Source organism: Brachyhypopomus gauderio, chromosome 4, assembly GCF_052324685.1.
Source record: "Brachyhypopomus gauderio isolate BG-103 chromosome 4, BGAUD_0.2, whole genome shotgun sequence".
NCBI classification, from domain to species: Eukaryota; Metazoa; Chordata; class Actinopteri; order Gymnotiformes; family Hypopomidae; genus Brachyhypopomus; species Brachyhypopomus gauderio.
The window spans coordinates 19,055,543-19,078,541 of NC_135214.1; the positions used below are offsets into that span (position 1 = coordinate 19,055,543).

At 41.8% G+C, this 22,999-nt stretch overlaps 2 protein-coding genes across 2 annotated transcripts in view; both read left to right on the forward strand.

Moving 5' to 3' along the window:
- Window positions 1-217: 217 nt before the first annotated feature.
- On the forward strand, window positions 218-19,908 carry ifih1 (interferon induced with helicase C domain 1). Its single transcript, XM_077002898.1, has 16 exons — window positions 218-718; window positions 1,039-1,207; window positions 2,645-2,884; window positions 3,178-3,249; window positions 6,274-6,467; window positions 7,639-7,849; window positions 9,494-9,711; window positions 10,391-10,492; window positions 10,706-10,829; window positions 13,530-13,745; window positions 17,002-17,258; window positions 17,455-17,604; window positions 17,840-18,001; window positions 18,178-18,371; window positions 18,504-18,597; window positions 19,105-19,908. Exons 1-16 carry the CDS (start codon window positions 299-301, stop codon window positions 19,303-19,305), a joined length of 3,024 nt encoding a protein of 1,007 aa, XP_076859013.1. The 5' UTR covers window positions 218-298; the 3' UTR covers window positions 19,306-19,908.
- Window positions 19,909-21,275: 1,367 nt separating this feature from the next.
- Window positions 21,276-22,999, forward strand: part of fap (fibroblast activation protein, alpha) — a 9,789-nt gene continuing 8,065 nt past the window's right edge. The window contains exons 1-3 of the mRNA XM_077002899.1: window positions 21,276-21,648; window positions 21,768-21,852; window positions 22,828-22,920. Coding sequence (XP_076859014.1) covers window positions 21,646-21,648; window positions 21,768-21,852; window positions 22,828-22,920 — 181 coding nt within the window. The 5' untranslated portion in view covers window positions 21,276-21,645. The remainder of the gene's footprint in view (window positions 21,649-21,767; window positions 21,853-22,827; window positions 22,921-22,999) is intronic.

The window sequence follows — 22,999 nt, forward strand, 5'->3', positions numbered from 1 at the left end:
GCCTGTGGCGCCCTCTGCAGGCAACAGCAGACACACAGAATGTTATTAATGCAATAAATAAATGCTTATGTTATGCTGATTTTTTTAAATAAAATGAACTAAAGCCATTACTTGCGCGTGTTGCTTTGGAATTGTAAGAGTATTAAACCTTACACGTCATATAAAACAAGGGCTGAAAAAAAAATCAGCGAAAAAACGAAACTGAAAGTGGCCGACATTGGACCAACAAGTGCTGGTCGTTTAGTTCCGGGGAGCTGTTGTTGACGGACACACAAACCTCTGGGTTTTATTGTGCATCATGAGCTATAAGAAGACTATTATCGACTGTTTCCGAAACAGACTGCGGAGACTCATTAATGTCGAGCCTGTTCTGGACCTGCTTCACTTCATCAGCGATGAGCAGAAGGAGCTGATAAGGTTGAAGGTCCGGACGGAAGGCGACTTACGTGCGGCCGATGTATTACTTAACGAAATAATAAGTAAAGATTATCCACAGGGCTGGTTTAGGGAATTAATAACTGCGCTTGAGACAGTCGGATGCAAACATGCAGCAAATTATATGGAGAATAATCCACCTAGCCCGTCTGTGGAGGTTGAGAATGACCACTGCATTAAATTGATAGACCTCCTGAAACTCACTCTAGTCGACATGAAAACCAAAGATGTCTGTTATAACTGTTTTCAACGACGCATTTTAACCCAAGATGACTGCGAAAATGTAAGTAGCCTTGCAGTAGAAACTGCAGGGATGTCACGCGTATCTTATAACATACTCTGTTGTATGTCAGGCGTATGTAGTAGGCTATTTTTGACACAGACGTAGCGACGGTGTTTGGGTCTTGATTAACTTGATCAGGAGATACCTTAAGGTCAGAAGAAATCTCTTGTGGTATATCTTGGGTGGGCACCTTCTACAACACAGGAGTATCAGATTAATCAATATAAAAAATAAGGTCTAAGAAGATATTAACTGTACTATGTCTTCGGTGGGTTTTTAATATGTTTTTCTGTCTGTCCATGTCTTTTTTATCTGAGTAGATAATAGCAGTGAATGATCAGCATGGGAACAGGGCAGGGGCACGCTTGCTTCTCTCCCGGCTGGTGAGAAAAGAGATTGGCTGGTACTCTGAGTTCCTGGAGGCACTAGAAGAAACAGGCCATGGAATGCTGGCACATGAGCTACGGGGAGAAACCTTGGAGGGCCACGGTGAGACCCATGCCAAGCATGGGCGTGTGTGTGTGTGTGTGTGTGTGTGTGTGTGTGTGTGTGTGTGTGTGTGTGTGTGTGTGTGTGTGTGTGTGTCGGGACTGTCACACCTTGTACCACTACTGCATCTACTCTCTTTGTTATGTCGATGTTCTCCACCACTCTCTGCTGTTCTTTCCATTTGGACTTAAGGCTGTCCAGCTCATGAGCGTTGCATACATTCCTGTGTCTCTTAGTGAATGTTTTCCCTGCCAGCATCCTGCTAATAGGTGCTGGATTGCAAGAGTCAAGACTCTTGGGGTAACTTGCAGAGATTTGTACTATCAGCTGACCACACTCCTCAAATGTCCTTGCCGTAGTGAGGTGGATCAGTGTTACTTTTTTGGCCTTGAGTGCATTTCCTTGATATATATCAAAATTTATGGTCAGCTAAGGAATTTGTCTTCAAGTTGGTTTCTAGTGTTAACCTCCAGTGTTCCACTGAATTCAGGATGAAGGCGTTTATGGTTTAATTGACCTTATGCAGGTTTATGCATTCAGGTATCTAGGTGTGTGGCACTGATTCATGTGCTTAAATGCAGTTGATCCATGCAGTGCTCATTTGTCTGGTTTTAGAATCCTGCTGGACAGGTCTGTCTGTCACTCAGTGGTGCTTTGGTGTTGTCACCAACCCTCGTCTGTACGTTGCTCATGTATTTATTCAGGTGGCTCCTGTTCCTGACAGGAGCAATACAAGAAAATTGCTCTGCATCTTCTGACATCACATTCTGTGCTTGGTGCATTTTGGATCTTTGGTGTATATAGTGTTCATAGTTCAAACTGCACCAAAGCTCATTTGCAAGCAGCCTGTTTGGAAGACCCCCTCTGCTCAGACAGTCATGGCTCACTTACATGGCCCTGGTTTTACTTCCTCATGTGGGATATCATTTTCCTTGCCTCAGGGATGGAGTTAGCAGGCTGGGATACTCAAAGATGGTTTATTGTAGAACGCAAAGTGTAATTTGAAAGTTATGTCACATTGTATACTGTATTGTTAAGGATTCATCCCTTTTGGGACACTTGTCAGTGCCCCTATCAATAGTTGATTTGAATACAGAGAGCATGAGACTCAGCACTGATGAGTAGAGTGTGAATCACCACTTGCACTCACATCACATGACCAGTCATGAGCGAGCTCTGAATATTAAAATGAAAAAGAAAAAATCAGCTCAAATGACCTGAGCTGTGATCGTACCAGGGTTTGTTATAACGGAACCAAAGCTGTGAAGCCTGAATGTACCCTAACACCTGTCCACAGGTAGAAATGCTCATTCCGGTTTTATGTGCACGGCTTCGCACTCAAAACCTAAAAGTCTTGTTTCTGGTCTACTGTGGCCGCTGCCCTTTTTAGTTGCGGTCAGACCCGGCATTGATGCGTTTATTGACCGGCTCTTGCAGACACGGTGTCAGGCGAAGGCGACGGGCCCCGAGCTTTGAAGGACGATGTGGAGATGGTCGGTCACGCAAGCATGCAGGAGGTTTTGGCCGATTCCCTCTCCCCTCTGCCCTCTTCTGGCCTGGGCTCCTCTCAGTCATCGTCCGTCTCTGTTCCCTGCCTCGAGGGTGAGAGCCTGGACTGCAGCGTGGATACCAGTGACATCTTTTCATCTGCTGATGCATCTGCTGATCTGGACGCAGGTGAGCTTCAGCTAGGCCTTAGACAGTATTTCATTCAGAATAAAGGTTTCTGTACGTTGTAGACTCACTATACACTGTATCTGAGGAATAGGATAAACACATGAATCAGTTATATGTTATCAGAGCTTTCAGAAAGTTACTTTATACTTTTTTGTACGTTTTGTAACAGCTAACTGTATAAGATTTGTCATGCATAACACAAATAAGAATACACAACTTTGACAATGTTTAGGACTCTGCTGTAACTCTGATCATGTCCCTAGAAAGCATATCATTGTTTTATGCTGCCATAGAGTTGGACCTGTACAAAGGCAGCAATGAAGAATTGGAGAGAGAGCCTACAGCAATGAGCATGAACCTTCCAGGTATCACACCACTGCAATCCTGCCATACAGCCGGCCTGTCAAGCTAAGCATTAATTACACTGCCAACAAAACCATACATTATCATGTGCTTTAATAAGTGCAGGAACCAAATATTTGTTGAGAGATTATTTGTGTTTTGGAAATATAATGTGAAAAAGGCACTTATTAATTCTAAGAAAAAAGTACCACATTCGATCTGTAGCATGGAAAATGGAATGAGTGGAAGTAATGAAGTCCACACTTGTTAGACTGGTGTAGACTGGTTTGCTTCTGACTAGGGTAGTGTCAAAATTGGGATCTGCAGAGTTATTGTGTTTTTGTTTCTTTCTACTCTGTTTTGTTTTTTGCTTTGTTTGTTTTGACTTTTTTTTTTTCAGTTTCGCAAATGTGGCAATGAACAGAAATATGCAGACGGGCCAGCCAGTGGAAATCTTCAGATCCATTACTTTGGAAAGATCTGGTGGCTTTCAAAGTCAAATGAAAGTAGTAAATCTTATTCTGTGCTTCAGTGCCAAAAACGCTGTTAGTTTAACATTCACCAACTGCAAGTATTCTGTTTCAGCTCAAATGCAGGATCACTACAGGAATGTGAAGGCCACAAATTATAAACAGACCAGCACATAGAGCTCCAACACTGAATGCTTACCAGAAACTGTTATATGAGCAGCATGAAAAGACACATTATCAGTGATCAATACACAGTCTTGGAACTTGATGAACAGTCTTAACAGACTTCAACATTGCAGCATTAAACCTCTGGATTAACCCCTTGAGGTGGAATGTTTAAGGTTTCTTCAAGAGACCGAATGCCGTTCCATGAGGGATACCCTGCTGCAGAACTCACTGTAATGAGATGAGGGAGATTATTTATGGAAAAAGGAATCAGGCTCCCACTAATGAGCCCAAGAATGATCAGCACCAATAAAAAGTTTTCCTGTGTTTTGTGATAAAATGAGATTTTGGCACAATTAGAAACACATGCTCCTCAAACAGGGAGCAGCGAGTATAATAACAGAATTGTGATCCGCGCTGATACGTTTGTCTCTTGTATGCTGTCAGTTAACTGGCAAACGTGATGCCTTTGTTCCTATGTTCATGAAAGCAGAGGGGAATTACATACAAATGCGTTCAGCCTTTCCCGGATATTACTTTAAATCAGGTCATTGTTTAATATGTCAGCTTGGAGTGCTGACTGGGAAAAGTTGGTACATTACAGTATGTAATTTTGAAAGATCTGCAGCTTAATGTTTTCCAAGAACAGGAGGTCCTCGGATTACGTCAGTCCCGAGTTATCTCCCATTTATTGTATAAAGCCTTCTTTCGACTTAAGTGGTTTTGCGTCGTAAACGTCGTAACGCAAACTTGTTATTATTATTCTTGTTTTTCCTATTTCATTTAATTATTAAACGTATTTTATGTGTTTTTTTTATAATTACTGTGTTAGGATAAGTGCTTACAGTATATTATTTACGTATGTACGTATGTTCCGACTTACACCAAAAATCGGTTTACGGTTTACGACGCAATGTAGGAACAGATCAACATAGTAAGTCGAGGACTCCCTGTACTTAGATCACATATGGGCTGCGGTTATATTGACTTTCTCCACCAGATGACGCCACTGGAACCTCTCTAGCGTTTTATCTGCTACAAAGAAAAAACTGAATGTGTTCAGACAGGTGAGGGAGAGAACATGAACAAGACTTCTGTCTCTTTGTTTGTCATGTGTGGGCACACACGTACATGTGCAGCTGTCTTATCTTATTTGCTTGTCTGATCAACTCCCCTGGAGACTCGCTACAAATCTGTCAGTGTTTTAAATGAAATGAAATGAGAGAAATAGCTGTGTGATAACACGTGAAGTGTTATCACAGTGTCTCCAAAGGTCATTGGCACAATACTCCATTGCAGTTTAGATACCGTCTCTCTCTCTCTCTCTCTCTCTCTCTCTCTCTCTCTCTCTCTCTCTCTCTCTCTCTCTCTCTCTCTCTCTCTCTCTCTCTCACACACACACACACACACACACACTGTGCCTGACCCAGGCTTTGCCAAGGCCCCAACCTTCTCTATTCCATCGCCTTGTGTTGAGCTACACAGAGACGTAGAACTAACCTGGATCCAGCCCGTCTGACACCGAAGTGTTTGTTTGAATTACGTAGAGTTTCTGTTCGGTGCAGCCTAGTGAGATTAGACTCTGGCTCCTGTGGAACAAACTCCCAATTTAATGTCCTTAGAGCAGCATTGCAGGCTATGGATGATCTTCTGGCATTTCCTCTAATAAACTGAAAGGATCAAGAAAAAAAAGTAGTAAGGCCAGTACCTGTTTCCTCTTGCTGGAGTACAAGTCGTCTCTCAAACAGGAGTGAAGATACAGCTAAGCCTCCAATCCCAGACCCCCCCTCACCAAACTACAGCTAGTCACTCTGTCATTATAGTCCTCACTATAGCCCAAACTACAGTCCTCACTCCAGTCTTTACTATAGTCCTCACTACAACAACAGACAAACTGGATCATGACAAACAACATCTCACTCCGGTGCCTAGGCCAGCACAGTCGCTGGTCAGTCGTCACCATAGTGATGGCCATAGCACTATTGATGTGACAGATATGTTGGGATGTTCAAATGCTCCCTCGATTAAAAGACATGTTTTTATTAGTGCTGTCAATTCCAGGTGCTGCGATTAAAAGTCCTCTCCAGGCTTCCTGGATTGTGGTGATTCCACTAATTTTACCTGGATTGCTAATTAGAAAATCTAGCAAGCTTGAGCAAAATCCTAGTGAGGACTTTTAATCGCGGCACCTGGAATTGACAGCACTAGTTTTTATTCTAATGCTGTTGGAATCCTGATTCATTTGAGTCATTCCAGATGAGTGTTCTCTTTTTTTTATGGATCAAGGAATTTAAGTGATCTAACAAATCACTAATTTAGATTATAACCATGCAATAGCAGTCACGATCTTCAGCAATGTCCATAAAACACTAGCTACCACATAACCTTATGCTCTCTCTCTCTCTCTCCCAGTGAGTGATGGAGAGATCGTGCTGCGTGATTATCAGATGGAGGTGGCTCGTCCAGCTCTCGAGGGGAAAAACATCATCGTCTGCCTGCCGACAGGAAGCGGCAAAACCCGAGTGGCTGTGTACATTACCAAACAGCATCTGGAGAGTAGGAAACAAACGGCACAGCCAGGGAAGGTTGTGGTTCTGGTCAACAAGGTACTGCAGGCCAAAAACACAGACAGGAGACCAGCCTGAAGCTGCTTGATGCCAGTCTATTGGCATAAAGCTAAACACAACCAATAAAAAGACAGGAAGTCTGTGCCTTCCCTTTGAAATACCAAACCCAAGTTGACACAATACACTGACAACAGGCCCTCAACCATAGTTATATGATATGTGGTTGATACGATATGTTTATGTAATGTCATTGTTCCCTCAGTTACAGATCGCATTCGAGCATAGAAGATCAAGTTCTCAGGGCCATATAGTGGAAATGCAGAAAGGACTGGGGGCGTGTTTGGACTGGCAGAAGGAGGAGGGTGGAAAACCTTTATTTCATTTTAAAGTATCAGGCTAGAGCAGGAGAGAAGTGAAACTTGGTAGCCTGCGGTCGCAGCTCACAGCCCCCAGGAAGAACACTCCACTCCAACACACCCTCGTTTCAGGTGCCTCTCAAGTGGCTTCTCTGGCTTTCCTAAAAGGGGGTGAGCCTTCTTACCCCACAGCCGGCCCCATAATGCATTATGACAAATGGACTGATCAAGACAAACGCCTGAACTGAGCTATTCCTGGACTCATGTGCCTAGCTGACTTTGGTCTAATGCGTGACAGGTCACGCAACAGAGACCAACGCGGAAATATCACTCTGTAAACAGAATAGAATGATCAGTGGATGTAGGCGTTTTGAATTGCAGAGAGTGGATTTCTTCCATTAGTTAATGGGGATCAGCTCACAGCTAACCCCCAACCCCCACCCAGAAAGGGTTTTCTTTCCCAAAAGGTTGTACAACACCCTTCTCTCCCCTTCATTCATTCCTTAAGGGTGACAGCACGGTTCATTTACGGTTCAGTCTGTCGTATTATAGACAGCAACGGACACACTCGCAGCAGAGGGAAGTTGAACATGACTGACATGCAAAAATATTTAATAGAAATTTCAGCCTTGTTATTGTTGCATTTCGGTGGTGAGGGGGAAAAAAACACTTTCAAACTACAAAACAGCAATATTACACTCAGCACAGCAAATTAAAAAAAAAGGAGTCTTTATTGAACGTTGTAATGTGACATTTAAATACCGCAGAACTGTGTCTGTTTAAGCTGCTGTGTGTCTGTTCTGGTTGTGGTGAACATGAAACTTTGCTGTTGTTGTCGTTTTTTTCCTCTGCAGGTCCCCCTGGTGGAGCAACACTATAAGGCGGAGTTCGGCAGGTTTCTGAAGCACCAGTACTCCGTGGAGAGGGTCAGCGGAGACTCGCAGCTCAAGATCTCTTTCCCACGGGTCGTCGAGAAGAACGATATCGTCATCTGCACTGCGCAGATCCTGGAAAACTCTTTGGCCAAAGCCAAGCAAGGGGACGAGGATGGAATCAAGCTATCGCGTAGGTCGCCCCCTGCAGCCGACTTTCAGAAGCAGCATTTCTATCACCTTCTGCCTGATTTTGGACCCGGTCCAACTGGATGACCCGCTACCTTCATCTGACAGATTTTTCCTTCCTCTATTTATTTATTTTTTGTCGCTTCTGGCATTCCACGCTGTCGCCGTTTGCCTTTCTGTTACTGCACACCTCAAGATGGGACTTCCCCTTCTGTGGCATATGCTGTGTAGTTTTTTCCCCCTTTGGAATGAGTTGAATGTCTGTTGTAGTCATCAGCGAGTGAGCGATTGGTAGTCTGCCTGAATGAATGCACAGGAAAGGGGGTTTATTTTATTCATTTATTTTTGTCAGTGACTCAGACCCAGTGTTCCAAACTGCTCCGGGTCCAGACCTTCAGGGCCAAATGAGCCTCACCTTTGCTGTTTGATTTATACAGCATGTTCCCATTAAACTAACTGTCAGGATCCTGAAACTCATAACGGGACCCTTCACCCTGAAGGCCTCAGGCAACACTTCAAGTGGAACCACAGAGAAGGGGGGGACCCTGTTAGCAATTCCAGTCTGACTTCTATGTGAGAGTCCAAATGGCCGTCAGAAAGGACAGGGGTGCTGACCTCAGTGGTCCCCGGGGACGTGTAGACAGAGCGGCGTCCGCCCCAGTCCGAGTGGCACCGCGGGAAACAGTCGGACCTCGGGAGTCAGGAACCCACTGAGCAGTTTGCAGCCATAAAAGCCGCAAGCTTCAGGGTTTGAAATGCAGCCCCCTCACGGGGGGAGGGCGCGGGCTGCAGACAGAGCAGGCGTTCCAACGGAAATACTGGGAGTGTAAACGCGGTGCTCTTCAGCATAAATATGGAGAGACTCAAGAGATGGAAGGAGAGAAAGAGGTGAAAAACGTTACAGCTGGTGGAACGATGCGAAAGAATAAGAGATGTGAAGGAAAAGAGCAAAACCCAGAGTGTCAGGGATGGAAAGTAGAGGGAGGTTCATACTGCTCTGTGTTCAGACGGTTCAGTTCAGGATGGTGAGGTTGGTGGGTTTGGGTCCTGCTGCTCCAGGCCCCTCCAGACCCCCTCACGAGCGTCAGCGGCACGTTCCAGGTGCAGTAGAGCCAGCTTGGACGTTCCCCCTTTCACATCAGCGTCTGAGTTGGATCTGGGCCTTCAAACTAAGAACTGTCCAATTTCCATTATTGAAGAACACAGTTGTGATACCGAAGCATGTCTAAACCTCTGTGGTGATAGCATAGCAAAATAGAGATAAGCTAAATAAATGTCCTTATAGTGTCATTTAAAATTCCAATTTGAAATATTTTTGCTTGTTCAGAGCAAAGTGCTTTTTTTTTAAAGCAGTGTATGAGTGAACACAAGTGCAGACAATAACACAGATGCCCATAAACTTTACAGCCATAACCACAACACTGTGATCACAGTGCTAAGGCCACAAGGCCTGCTTACAACAGCATAGCACATTAGCACCTCCTTTGGGCAGTGACTGACTTTACCTTGAGGAGTTTTCCCTAGATCGATACCCAGATACTTCGAGTGGACTTAAGCCCGAACGCATCGTTGCGGCGTGAGACAGAATGCCGTTCCTTCTCAGTGGTGTGAAAGTGTGTTGACCGTGGTGTGCTGCTTCCTCCCGCAGAGTTCACCCTGATGGTGATTGATGAGTGCCACCACACTCAGAAGGGGGAGGTCTACAACCACATCATGGTGCGCTACCTGAAGCAGAAGCACAGGAACGCAGGGCTAATGAAGGAACACAAGACGCCCATGCCCCTCCCACAGATCCTCGGCCTCACCGCCTCGCCCGGCGTGGGAGGAGCCAAGACCCAACAGAAGGCTGAGGAGCACATCCTCAGAGTAAGTGGGCTCTCCCATACACACACACACACACACATATATGCACTCTCTGGCTCTCCCTGTCATCGATTAGTGCTCCCTGCTCCATTTTCTCCTCCCCCCGTTTCTCTTTCCGCAAAGCTGTTTCCAATGTTCTGCCGTGGCCCCTCAATGCCATAAAGGATCGTTTCCTTTCATGCTTCTCTACCTTGGAGGAATGATTAGGAGCAGCCAGGACTTCTCACTCAACCTGTGTGTGTGTGTGTGTGTGTGTGTGTGTGTGTGTGTGTGTGTGTGTGTGTGTGTGTGTGTGCGTGTTACACAGTGCCATGACTAAAGTGCCAAGGCAAACAATGGGACTCCACCCGCCTGTACTTAATGTCAGAGGATTTCTTGTGTTTCACGTCCTCAGAGCGATATGTTCACAGAGCGATATGTTCACAGAGCGATATGTTCACAGATCTATATGTCCTCAGAGCGATATGTTCACAGAGCGATATGTCCTCAGAGCGATATGTTCACAGAGCAATATGTCCTCAGAGCGATATGTCCACAGCACGTCTTCATGGTGGAAACCATCACCCACAATTTGACTTTAAATGTGGTGTTAACAGAGCCACGACTGACCACATGCGAACTATGTTAGCGAGCGTAGTCGTCCAAAAGTAAATGTGCTAGTCATTACCTTGATGCTTTGCAGATCTGTGCTAACTTGGACGCCTACACTATAAAGGCCGAGAGCCCGACAGAGGAACATACAGGTCCATACAAACGCATCGCGAGTGCGGCGGAGAGAAAAGAGGTGTGAGCCCCTCCTTCATACCTCCACATTATCCCAGCTGACTGTTATGTCAGCTGACTGTTAGAGTCATCACTGTGTTCATTTATGTTTTATGTAGAAATCTGCACATTCATGCAAGTTGTGGCCCAGTACACCCAATACAGATGATGTCATCCAAACATGCAGAGGGTGGCGGTGTGACAGTGAACTGCTTCTCACTGCCAATTTTTCAAGGATCCCTTTGGAGATGTGATCAAGGGGATCATGGATGAGATTCACGCACACGCTGAGCTGAAACCCCTGTGCCAGCCAGGAACGCAGAACTATGAGCAGTGGGTGGTGCAGAAGGAGCAGAACGGTGAGGGAAGTTCTGAGCTCTGAATGGGCCCCTGGGTTCTGAGTGGGCCCCTGAGCTCTCAGTGGGCCCCTGGGTTCTGAGTGGGCTCCTGAGATCTGAGTGGGCCCCTGGGTTCTGAGAGGGCCCCTGAGCTCTGAGTGGGCCCCTGGGTTCTGAGTGGGCCCCTGAGATCTGAGTGGGCCCATGGGTTCTGAGAGGGCCCCTGAGCTCTGAGTGGGCCCCTGGGTTCTGAGTGGGCCTCTGAGCTCTGAGTGGGCCCCTCGGTTCTGAGTGGGCCTCTGAGCTCTGAGTGGGCCCCTGGGTTCTGAGTGGAACAGGTTATTTTCGATATTATTTAGCTATATTTAGTTATATATACAGTGAAGAAAATACGTATTTGAACACCAATGAAATCATATATTATGATTTCTGGATTTTGTTTAGATTGTGTCTCTCATGCACCTAAGATGAAAATTTCAGACAACTCCATGATTTCAAAGTGGGAAATAAATATTTATTTTCAGTATTATTATTCTATATATATATATATATATATATATATATATATATATATATATATATATATATATATATATATATATATATATATATATATATTAGGGGTGGGACGTGATTAAAAAAATTAATCGAATTAATTACAAGCTTTGTAATTAATTAATCGAAATTAATCACATTTCAATATTTAACATGATAAATATTAATTTAAGTTTGAATGATGAATGAATCAATGAACATAAGCATAAACTTCAACATTTTGTTTGTTTTTCCACCAGTCTACTACATAAACCAATAGATGAGTGCAAAAAACAGAGCCAACAGTTATTGGAAGAATAAGAAGAACTGAAGTAAATCAGAAGATGTTTTTTAATACCATTTTAGATGGTAGACTTTTTCTTTAATTTCCCATAGGCCTGTGTTGAAAAAATCGATTTTCCGATTCAGAATCGATTCGCATATGATGATCTGATTATCGATTCGTACGTCCAAAGATCGATTTTTTAGTGAACTTTTACCCCCGCCTCGTCACTGAATTCACGCAGGCGTGCTCGGTCTAACTAACTGTAAAACGACTTGGCGTCGGACAGTGCCGGTAACGACGATAGTCAAATCGGAAATCTAAAAACAGAAGGACAGTTTATCCAGTGTCAGTGACTATTTACAGTTAGTCCGTGTCACTGACCGTTTACCCAGTGTTTTTACAGTTTAAAAAAAGTTTAAAATGTTCTTGTAACGTTGGGCGCAAGGCAATGGACGAGACAGAATCCTTTGCACTTTCCAAATCGTTATGTTTATTACATTTACCGAAGCGCAGACAGCGCACATAAAACACGTTTACATAGAACATGTGTGACTCAAACAACGACGAGCACAGGACGCTGCGCGAGCGCAAATTAAATAGACAAACCACATCAGCCCCACGTGATTACGAGATGAGCCACAGGTGAGGACTATCACAAGACGCACCCGCACCCACGGAGATACACCGACAGATAGACGCAGACAACGTTAACACGCCCAAAACGGAGGGGTCGGGGACCGTAACGTGAGAGTTCTGTTCTTATATTCTCACTTTAAAGAAAAATACACGTTTACATTTTATACTTTCAGTTTATTAAGTGTGAGCACTTTTAAAATAAAAATGCATTTGGTAGCAACAGCTTTTGGATGAATTCTTAATTATTTCAATCATAATAATAATGCACTGGTTAGTGTCCCAGTAGGAGCCCACTGTTGCAGATATAGACACCTCAAAGATGTCCTCTGTTTATTGTCCTGGATTACCTTTCTTGAAGGTAGATTTATGATGACCCTTTTCACCAGTCTTCCAGCCATCAGTAACTACCAACTACCAGTAACTATTTGCTGATTAATATCGATATAATACTAGTTTTAACATGTTGCTTCTGTACACAGTCAGGAAACAGCTCAAATACATTTTTAATAACACTAAACCCCGAATTGGATCGAATCGGATCGAATCGATTAAATCGAAAAAAATCGATTCTTAATCTTCAGAATCGGAATCAGATCGATTCTTGGAATTTGAATCAATACCCAGCCCTAATTTCCCAGGCCTCTGCCACAGGCATCTCCATAGTGCCTAGAAGTGGTCTTCTGCATGCTCAAAGCAAATGACTGGATCTTCCATTCATCATCTATAATATGAGCTGTCACACCAAGATAATTCTTGTTGTTAACAGAGGTCCAGTGATCCCCAGATCCCCAGCCACATTTGTGGCGCTCTTCACAATAACCTGTTTTACTTCCCTTTCCTCATCATACAGCTGCTGGATTTTCTTCGACATTGTCTTTCTGGACGGCAGTTCGTAACTAAATTAAAAACATTGTATTAAAAACATGGTATTAAAAACATTACTTCAGTTCTTCCTATTCTTCCAATATCCTGAGCAAAGCTCCCAAAATAAAAAAATTTCATTCAGAATTTCCAGTGTTCTGAAAACTGCTTGCTCTGTTTTCTGCACTCATCTATTGGTCTGTGTAGTAGACTGGTGGAAAAATAAACAAGATGTTGAAGTTCCTTGATTCATTCATCATTCAAACTTAAATTTATATTTCTCAAATATTGAAATGCGATAAAAATGCGATTTTTTATGCTAATTAATTCAATAAATTTTTTTTATCGCGTCCCACTCCTAATATATATATATATATTAACCAGTATTCTGTGTTATTGTGTAGCTGCCAAAGACGACGATCCACAAGTACGAGTTTGTGCAGAGCACTTGCGGCAGTACAACGAAGCTCTTCACCAGAACAACACCATCCGCATGGCCGACGCCTTCATCTTCCTCTGCAAGTACCACGATGAAGAGATGAAGAAGAAAACGAACCGTGACGAAGACGATGATATTCAGATCACAGACACGGAGAGATTTCTCTTCTGCCTGTTCAAAGGTACTGACACTATGTCATCCAGCACGGGATTAGCCAGAATTACCGGACAACTCCTCCCACTTAGATGACTTTATAATATAAAATGTATATATATAAAATGGGTTCATTTATATTTATATATATTTATATTTATATAATTCATTAGGTACTCCTACTCTACAGATGTACTTGACATGAAGTCCTACGTTTTACAGTCACTTGTAATCTACCACCACTGGCATCAGTGCGACAGCTTAAGATGACTGACTTGACCTGCCGTTTTATGAGTGACGTCAATTTTTATTTTTTTTGTATACATTTTGTATACATTTTCTACATTTCTACATTCTACATCAGAGGTGGAAAGAATACTGAAAAATTGTAATTGAGTAAAAGTATCATTACTTTGCCTAAAATCTACTCAAAGTAAAAGTAAAATTACCCATCTCAAAATTTACTCAAGTAAAAGTACAAAATTACTTCATTTAAAATGTAATTTGAGTAAAAGTTACTTAGTTACTTTCAGTTATTTAATGCATGGATGAATCATGAACCAAATTCAGCACAAGTTGTTTTAATCAATTTCAAAGTGTATTTAAGTGCACATCCACACTTGCAAAAAGATCAGCTGGGCTCAGGAACATACTTCCTCACAGCACAAGGACAGTCACAACCTGTACCATAAAGTGCAAACAGTTTTCAGTCCTATTGTCCAACGGACAACACTATGATAAGAATAAAGAAATTAAAATTACAAATTATTCAAAAAACAAAATGCACACAAAATGAAGTGCCCACAAGATGCCACAAATCAAACTAAAATGCAACAGATTTCCACTACTCACAATAAAATGCCCACAGGATCCCACATCTCAAAATAAACCAAAATGCGCACAGGATTCCACTATTTAAAACGCTCACAGAATCCAACTATTCAAAATACAGTGCCCACAGGATTCCACTTTTCACAATAAAATGTCCACAGGATCCCACAAAACCTGATAGATAGAAGATTTAAAAATAGAACAATCTCATCCTTTTGGAAAAAAAGTACACCAGATTACGAACTGATTATGAGACAATGGAAAGGGCGTGTAATTGGCCTTCAGTTCTGGGACTCAGAAGTTTAAATTTCTGCCCGCATTAAATTTTTCACCATCAATATTTTTTTACTCAGTAATGTGAGGGCATTCAAATGTAGTGAAGTAAAACTACTTGGGTCAAAATGTACTCAAGTAAAAGTAAAAATTACATATTTCAAAAACTACTCAGAAAATTACAAATTACTCATAAAAAGTACTCAATTACAGTAATGTGAGTAAATGTAATTAGTTACTTTCCACCTCTGCATTTAATATATACAAAAATCCAGACATTAACTGCTCTTTGTTAAAAACAGATTATGAAAGAAAGAGTACACTGGAAACATGGAAGCAGTTGACGAGACAGAGTACACAGATCTGATTGTAAAAGGGTGGAAATGTGATAGTGCAGGCAGGGCTGGACTGGGACAAAAAATCGGCCCTGGCATTTTTGGTTTAGACCAGTCCCTCATAAACAGCTGTAACATGTATTTGTATTCGGCTGCAAACAAAGCTGCTTTATGAATTCATGCAACACAAATATGTCTTAAAAGCATTTGACACCATTTTACTCTTAATCTTACTTACCGTTTTACTTTACTCTTCAGTGTGGGCATATATTTGCTAATATTACTTTTATATTTTTTTACACCTACTGTAGTCATGCTTAAATTGCAAAGCTTTTATTTATCATTTATAAGTTTTAAAATCTGTAATTTCACTTGTTTGAGTGAAAACAATTTGAACCACAGCATAGAGGCTACAAATTCAAATGACTATGCAGCCTTTCAACACACCTTTAACCTAAATGTCTAAAATGCTATGATAGCCTAAAATGGACACATGCAGCTCATCCAACACTTCTCAGTCTTGACCATTTGCTATTTTATCAGAATAAGGGCGCGTGGCTGCCAGATTTTGGGAAGTATGCAAATACCAATTAATATTGATACTAATCAATCGCCATTGCTCATTATTCTCAAGTAATATGTTATCCTAACGTAACTACCTGCTTACGTACTACACTTTCCCTCTCAGTCTGTCCCTCGGGTTCTCTCTCACAAGCCTGCATCTCTGGCTGCTGTCTTCACCTACAGAGGACGCGGAGGCTACAGCAGCGAACATGTCCGTGATTTTTACACATTTTGTAGCATCTACATTGAGACTCTTCAATTTCTTTGCACGTAACTTTTCCGCACCCCCTTTCTGCCGCTTCTGTTACTCCAAGGCACTCAACACTGAACGTAGCGGGAGTTACAGCGGACCACACAGAGAAAGGGTGGGGCTGCTTAGGTCCTATGTCCTGATTGGTTCAGATTACCGGTCCAGCCCTGGGTGCAGGATATTAACGTAGCAGCAGGAACAAGATCTTACCTTTTTTAATGGTAATTTCCCCATTCAAACTCTGTAAGCAATGCCTCTAATGTGGAATGAAACAAGCAGGGCTATGAGAGATATAGCCAATAACGTCTCACATACGCTAGGATATGGCACAAGGGATGTCATTATGCAGAGAGGACAAAATCACTTGACAGTGTGTCAGGGGGGCATAGTTTGCTGAACGCTGAGAAAAGTGAAGTTTAATGAGGGGACTCCATAGGGTCATAAAGGCAGGCTGGGGTCAGGTCAGACAAGGAGTTGCTCACAGACACATATCCAACACGTAGCGATTGTTTGGACATAATACCAAGACATAGGGCTGTAGCAAAAACAAAGTGTGTGTGTGTGTGTGTGTGTGTGTGTGTGTGTGTGTGTGTGTGTGTGTGTGTGTGTGTGTGTGTGTGTGTGTGTGTGTGTGTGTGTGTGTGTGTGCCTGGGCATGGGCTTGTGTATGGGCGTCTCCCCTGTCTGCAGCCCACCGTGATGTTAATAAACACTATTTTAAATTACCTTAAAATTAAATGTATTAAATAGTCACTGGTGGTAAAAAATAAAGTGGTAAAAAAAAAAGAACAAACAAAACACAATATTGAAACATAAGTGATATTGAAATCTAATGATGCAAACATATTTTGAAAATGGCCATGATGTAATAATAATAATAAGGTTTTATTGTGGAATAATCTTTTAACAAAACACAAATTGTCTTAGTTCATTAAGGGGAAAAAACTATAACAAAGATGTGTTTGAGTTTTGCTAGAGTGTGTTATTATTACCTTTGCTCTCGCATCTCCCATTTCTCATTTATTCACTAGATAAGAAAGCACGTCTACAGGAGCTGATGAAAAACCCACAGTATGAGAATAATAATCTGGGTACGTTGAAGACCCAGATTCTCAAGGAGTTCACCTCCAGAACTAAGGCCAGAGGCATCATCTTCACCAAGACCCGCCACAGCGCCATTGCTCTCAACCAGTGGATCCAGGAAAACCCAAAGTTTGAGAGTGTTGGAGTCCGATCAAGCCATCTGATTGGTGGAGGGGACCAAAGTGTAGTGAAACCAATGACCTTGGTTCGTTTGTTCTGGGCAACCCAGTAATCTAATCAAAATTAAACTATTTTAAATTAAATGTGTTATTCACCCTGATTTCTTACTAATTTGGAATAGTTTGTTTAATTACAAGTAAAATAGTAATGTAATAAAGTTCCTTCCTTGCTCTGTTAAGCTTCTCTATGACGAGCAGGGATTTTGCTGTATGTTCTCACAGGCGGAACAAAGGGATGTTCTGAACAAGTTTCACGAGGGGGAGATCAACGTACTAGTAGCCACCTCTGTGGCCGAGGAAGGGCTGGATATTGAGAAGTGTAACTTTGTCATTCGCTACTGTCTGGTGACCAATGAAATCGCCATGATTCAGGTATGTGTCGCGCCATTGATCCTAGATCACGTCACACCTTACGCAAGCTCTGCCTTGGGTCAGAAGGCACCATTTTTTCATTCTCGTACGTGGTATTGTATCCTGTGTGTGCAAACATTTGAAGTTTACATTTGATAATATATAAGTTCATCTACTACAGAAGAACGTAGAAGGGCTGTGGGTAGTGACTGTAACACAAGACGTTGCCTGGCTACAGTTTGCTTTATTCTTCCAGGCTCGAGGCAGAGGAAGAGCAGAGGATAGCAGCTACACTGTGGTGGGGGAGGCAGGGTCCGGCGTAGCGGAGAGGGAGAGTGTGAACGAATACCGTGAGAAGATGATGAGCAAAGCCATTGCCAGGGTGTCCTCACTGCGTCGAGAAGAGTATGAGACGAAAGTGAGAGTGATCTTTCAGTGTTGGAATTAACGCAGAGTTTCAGACCATCCCATAATAATGTAGACCTGAATACAATAAAGTCTAGAATCTACAAAAGACAGCATGCTTACTCACTGCATGAGGATAGGTGGCATAGTGGAAGTGTTGCATGTTCGGTATGGCTATGTTGTGTTCAGATAAAGGAGAACCAGATGCAGGCCATCATGGAGGAGCGTGTGAAGGCGAAGAAGAATCAACAGAAGGGCATGATGAAGGAGAGTCCCAACAAAGTGAAGTTCTCCTGCAGGAGCTGCAACACACCTGTTTGCTCTGGAGAAGATATCGAGATCATTGAGAAAATGCACCACGTCAATGTCACTGCAGCGTTTAGGTGCATCTCTCTGTGGGCAAAAGACACTAGTCATGCGTATAACTCATCAGCACACTTTGAATGTTAATAAATAGCGTAAATTAAGTCAACTGTGGGTAGCGATAATGATACCGATACTATGTCTAATTCCAGAAAGTTGTTCACTGTAAGGGAGAATTCCTCCTTGCAAGAACGATTTCTCGATTATGAAGCAAACGGATTCATTGCTTGTAAACAGTGTGGACAGGTAGGTTTGTCATAGCTGCAGATGTTTGAGAATCTCTACACACTAGTTATCATCACTAAATGTGATTTCACATAACGCATTAACGCTGATTTTATGGAGTGATTTTTGTTTCAATAGTTCCGCAAAAGTAAATCCAAGAGCAGAAAGTATATGTTATGAATGCAAAACAGAAAAAAATATATCAAAAGTATATTTTTTTAATATAATTGGTTATTTGAAACTTATTTTCGTTTGCATTTTGACAAGTTTTTGGTTCCATTGTTTTTGTTTTTTTGGATTTTCCCAGTAAGGTCTTTTGCTTCTGGAATCTCTCTTTGCTTCTGCTTCGTTTTTTGCTTCTGACTTTTGTAACACATTTCACGTGTGGGAGGGTCTTAGATGAAGGCGTTCCTCTGCAATCTCCATTGGTCACTGATTCCGGACTAACACAGAGCTCTTGTGGAACTATTGAAACAAAAATCACACCATATGATTTATTTTATTTTTTTACTGATGTTTCCATTGCAGCGCTGGGGCTCCATGATGCTGTATAAGAGCATCGAGTGTCCGTGTCTCCACATCAAAAACTTTGTGGTGACGTATGGCTCAAAGAAGAAGACGTTCAGCAAATGGAACGAGCTGGCCATTAGGTTCTCTGTGTTCGACTACTGTCAGCACACTGAACTTCTCGCTCACAGCTCAGATGAAGAGGTGGAAGTCACGGAGTGAGACAATTGGAGAAGTCGAACCTGACTCAGCCAAGCTGCTGAGGTTAGGTGGTGCACATGTTGGACTTGAGCGTTTTACAGGAATCATGGTAATCACAAAATTACCATGACCTAAATGTGTAGTGGGAGATACTTTTCTTTTCCAGTTTTCCAAAAAAAGTTAAGTGCATTAACTTTTGCCAATGTTATGCATTTCTTTGTATAGAATTTAATTGAATATACTTCACAGTATGTCTAACTGGTATTTTTTGCTGGATGATCTGACTGATTAACTTTTTTGTCTAAAAAAATTCATGGATGTTATTACTAAAATTCTTCTGCCTTTGAGCTATTCATGCCACCCCACAAGGTCTGTGGATGCAGAGCAGTTCAGTTCTGGGGTTCTATTCTCCATCAAATCAGACATCAAATGAGTATTGTATACTGCAGAATGCAAGATTTAATTGGGATAATTCACATATACACTGGGTAAACCATATCAAAACATTTTGTTTCTGAATCCTCTCTCTGGACCACATGTAATTGGACCACTGACTCCTGTGTCTTGTCTAGCTGTTGTTACATCATTTGTTCATGTAAAAGAGAGTAAAACCTCTAGAGTTGACTCTTGAATCTTTTTGTGCTATGAAAATGAGGATAATTTTGATAATACAGTACCAGTAAAATAGGCCACCATTAAGTGATAAAAATATAAATAAATTGGGTATAATCATATCCAAAACCTGTTTATAAGTATGACAATTTCACTTAAATAGCACATTTATAATTCCTGATGGCATCTATAGGGACTACATTTTCATATACATCAGTTAAAATAAGCAACACTGCTTTGTTGAAAAAGGTCTCTATGAAAGCTTCACAAGATTCTGACACAAAGTTATACTGCCAGATTGAAACCTGCACCAGGGATGAAATGAGAAGAAAGAAAAATGAAGTGATCCAAAACAAACCATCTGATCTGTGAAACGATGCAGTGGGATTACACATATAACTGGATAGGTTTAATAATGACATGACCAACAATGGCTACTGCAGGAGTGTCTCTTAACAATCTAGCAATGTCTCTGATACATATGGAAGCATCTTAACTGCTCAGGCGCAAACGAATGTCTCAGAAACCAACTTTGCAGAAGGACCATGACCTGAACAACATCCTGCTACTGCAGCTGGAGATTTTCAGATCTATGCCAACTTTTATGTTTTACTGTGACCTGACATGAACCCTGCTGTGAATTTGTATCCACTAAACAAGCAGGATCTGAGCGAGAACTGGCTGTAGTTGTTTTTCAGGTCTAGAAGGTCCTCACCAAGAAGACATCAAATTATGAACCTAACCTCCTACTCATTTTAGTTCTGGAGTACAGTCAAAACAACATACAGTATGTTGCACCATTGTCCAATCAGTGCTAACCAAATTATTGTGATTTGTCACCTGGGTTTAATTTATTGCATGAGCAGTCTGTAATGATGGAGCTTGGATCAAACATTTATTGGCAGACATGAAAATGTCATGGGAAAAAGTCACGCACACACAGTCTAACACACCACTGCACCTGTTCAGCCAAGCCCAGGGGATGTTGCTTCCCTTTGTATAGATCTCACCAGGGAACACCTGTCAGATGAGTACCGGTCATCAAACATGACTTACTCTGACAGCTGGACAGAGGATAGACTCTCCCTTACGTGCTGTCTGAGGTGTAATTAGAAATGCATACACTAAAAACAAGTCCCTCAGTGATGTGGAACAACAGAAAGTTGCATCAATGACTAAGTGCATCTGTTCAACAATAATTCACCATTAAAAATTAGTTTCTATTTCTGAAAGAAACAATATATACTGCAGTAACTTGAATTGACTTGGAATTATTTTTTTTTCTCCATTTTAATGGTATAAAGAAAAGCAGCTCGTAGTTGTCACTTACGCCATGACCATTGCTTTGCTTTACGCTCACGGATGAGGCAGTATTTGCCGCCGTTGAACGGGTCAGTAGAAACATGCGATCACCGAAGCAGCCACGAGCTAAATCTTCACAGATTCCTTTTGCCTTCGGAAAGTTCTGCGGTCTGGTGACTGTGAGCAGGCATCTGTATGACTAACACTTTCAGATCTAGCCTACGTCTGCTCATTCTTCTCGAAACTCAATAATACATAAAGAGGAAATATATTTTGAAAACGGGAATCAGATTGAAGAGTGCGCTCCCGTTTGTTGGACTGTGTTAAAGTACTGAACGAAGTCGGTGTTGGTGCTATGCAAATCTCCAAACACCAAACTGCGACTCCACGTCAGCGAACCTAAGATTCCTGGAGATCTCGACGCAGGTTTGACGTTCCTGCGCAATTATGGTAAGTTTTGGGAGCTTGCTGTTACAATTTATGCATTGTTATGCAACTTATACAGTTTGGGAAGTTGTCTGCTACTATTAAGACGTGTGCTTGTGTGCGCACCTATCCTGTACCTGTAGGGCTGCAGTAAGGTGTGTGTGGGTTTGGTGGGAGCGCTTGTCGTCATCACGTTGATCGCTGTCCCAACGGCACTTTATGTAAACAGTGAGTAGTGCGTGTTTTCTTTATTCCTCTGACTTTTCTTATCAGCCTTGCACGCAGAATTGCAGTTGATGTTATTGCGTACTCGTTGAACCTGTTGAACCTTTAAGCCACATTGCGATTTTTGAAGATGTCCTGGTTATAGTAAATGTGTTATTCCTGTATATATATATTTGAAGATATGCTCATAAGTAATCTGAACAGCTTCATTACCTCACCTGTCAATTTCTATTAGATTATTTTTTAGGCCTACTTAACTACAAGTTTGTGTAAGCTTGAACACATTCTTTCGGGTTCAAGCTTTCGAGTTATGTTTTACTTCTGTCTGTTGTATTTAAATTAAATTCTGCATTCTTCTGCCATTGTAGTAGAAAAGCCTTCTACTAAAGTACAGACTTTAGCACATCTTTTCAGACATCGTCTACCCTATTCGTGGGTGTTCAGTTTTTCACTACAGTATTACTTCTGAGTGAATGTGATATGAAGCACTATTCTCACTCCATCATTCATACTGACACAGTGAGGTGGTGGCATGGTGGGTTTGGCAGTAACCTGGTAGTACCCAGCTGACTGCACTCCTGTGGTCAGAAATAGTCAGATGGTGGACTATGGTAGTAGGGTACAGTCAATGCATATTTGTAAATTGAGTTTTTAAATGATACATTTGTATCATTTATATATTTTCCTGTCCAAATTTATGTTTGGTAGTTCTGTGCTTTTTCATAAGAGACAGACTACCGAGAGCATCCTTGCAAACAGGTTGATGCATTTTGCTAATATAATTTGAAGTTGGAATTATTTATTTATATTTTCCGAGCATGAATTATATATCACTGTTAGGTACTTTTTAAACTTTTCCGTTTGATGTGATTTTGCCACAGTTATTTTTGATACTTTCCAAGTGGCGCCACCATGTGTTGACCCTCTGCTATTACCTTAAATATCCTGCACAGACGCCTGTTCTGCCTTCCATTACAGGGGATGATTCTGGGCCGAAGAGAACTTTCACATTAGATGATTTTTATAATCAAACTATTAGGTATCAAGTATATAGCTTGCGATGGATTTCAGGTAAGACACCTCTGTATAATTATTTGCATATCTTGTCCCTATAAAAATGACATACCTTCTTTTCTATTTTGTGGACTGA

Bases quoted from the DNA above. Each gene is read 5' to 3' on its own strand.
- ifih1 (XM_077002898.1), top strand. From the start codon at position 299: ATGAGCTATAAGAAGACTATTATCGACTGTTTCCGAAACAGACTGCGG. The intron at 719-1,038 runs GTAAGTAGCCTT...TTATCTGAGTAG, and splicing joins CCCAAGATGACTGCGAAAAT to ATAATAGCAGTGAATGATCA. The intron at 7,850-9,493 runs GTAGGTCGCCCC...TTCCTCCCGCAG, and splicing joins GGATGGAATCAAGCTATCGC to AGTTCACCCTGATGGTGATT.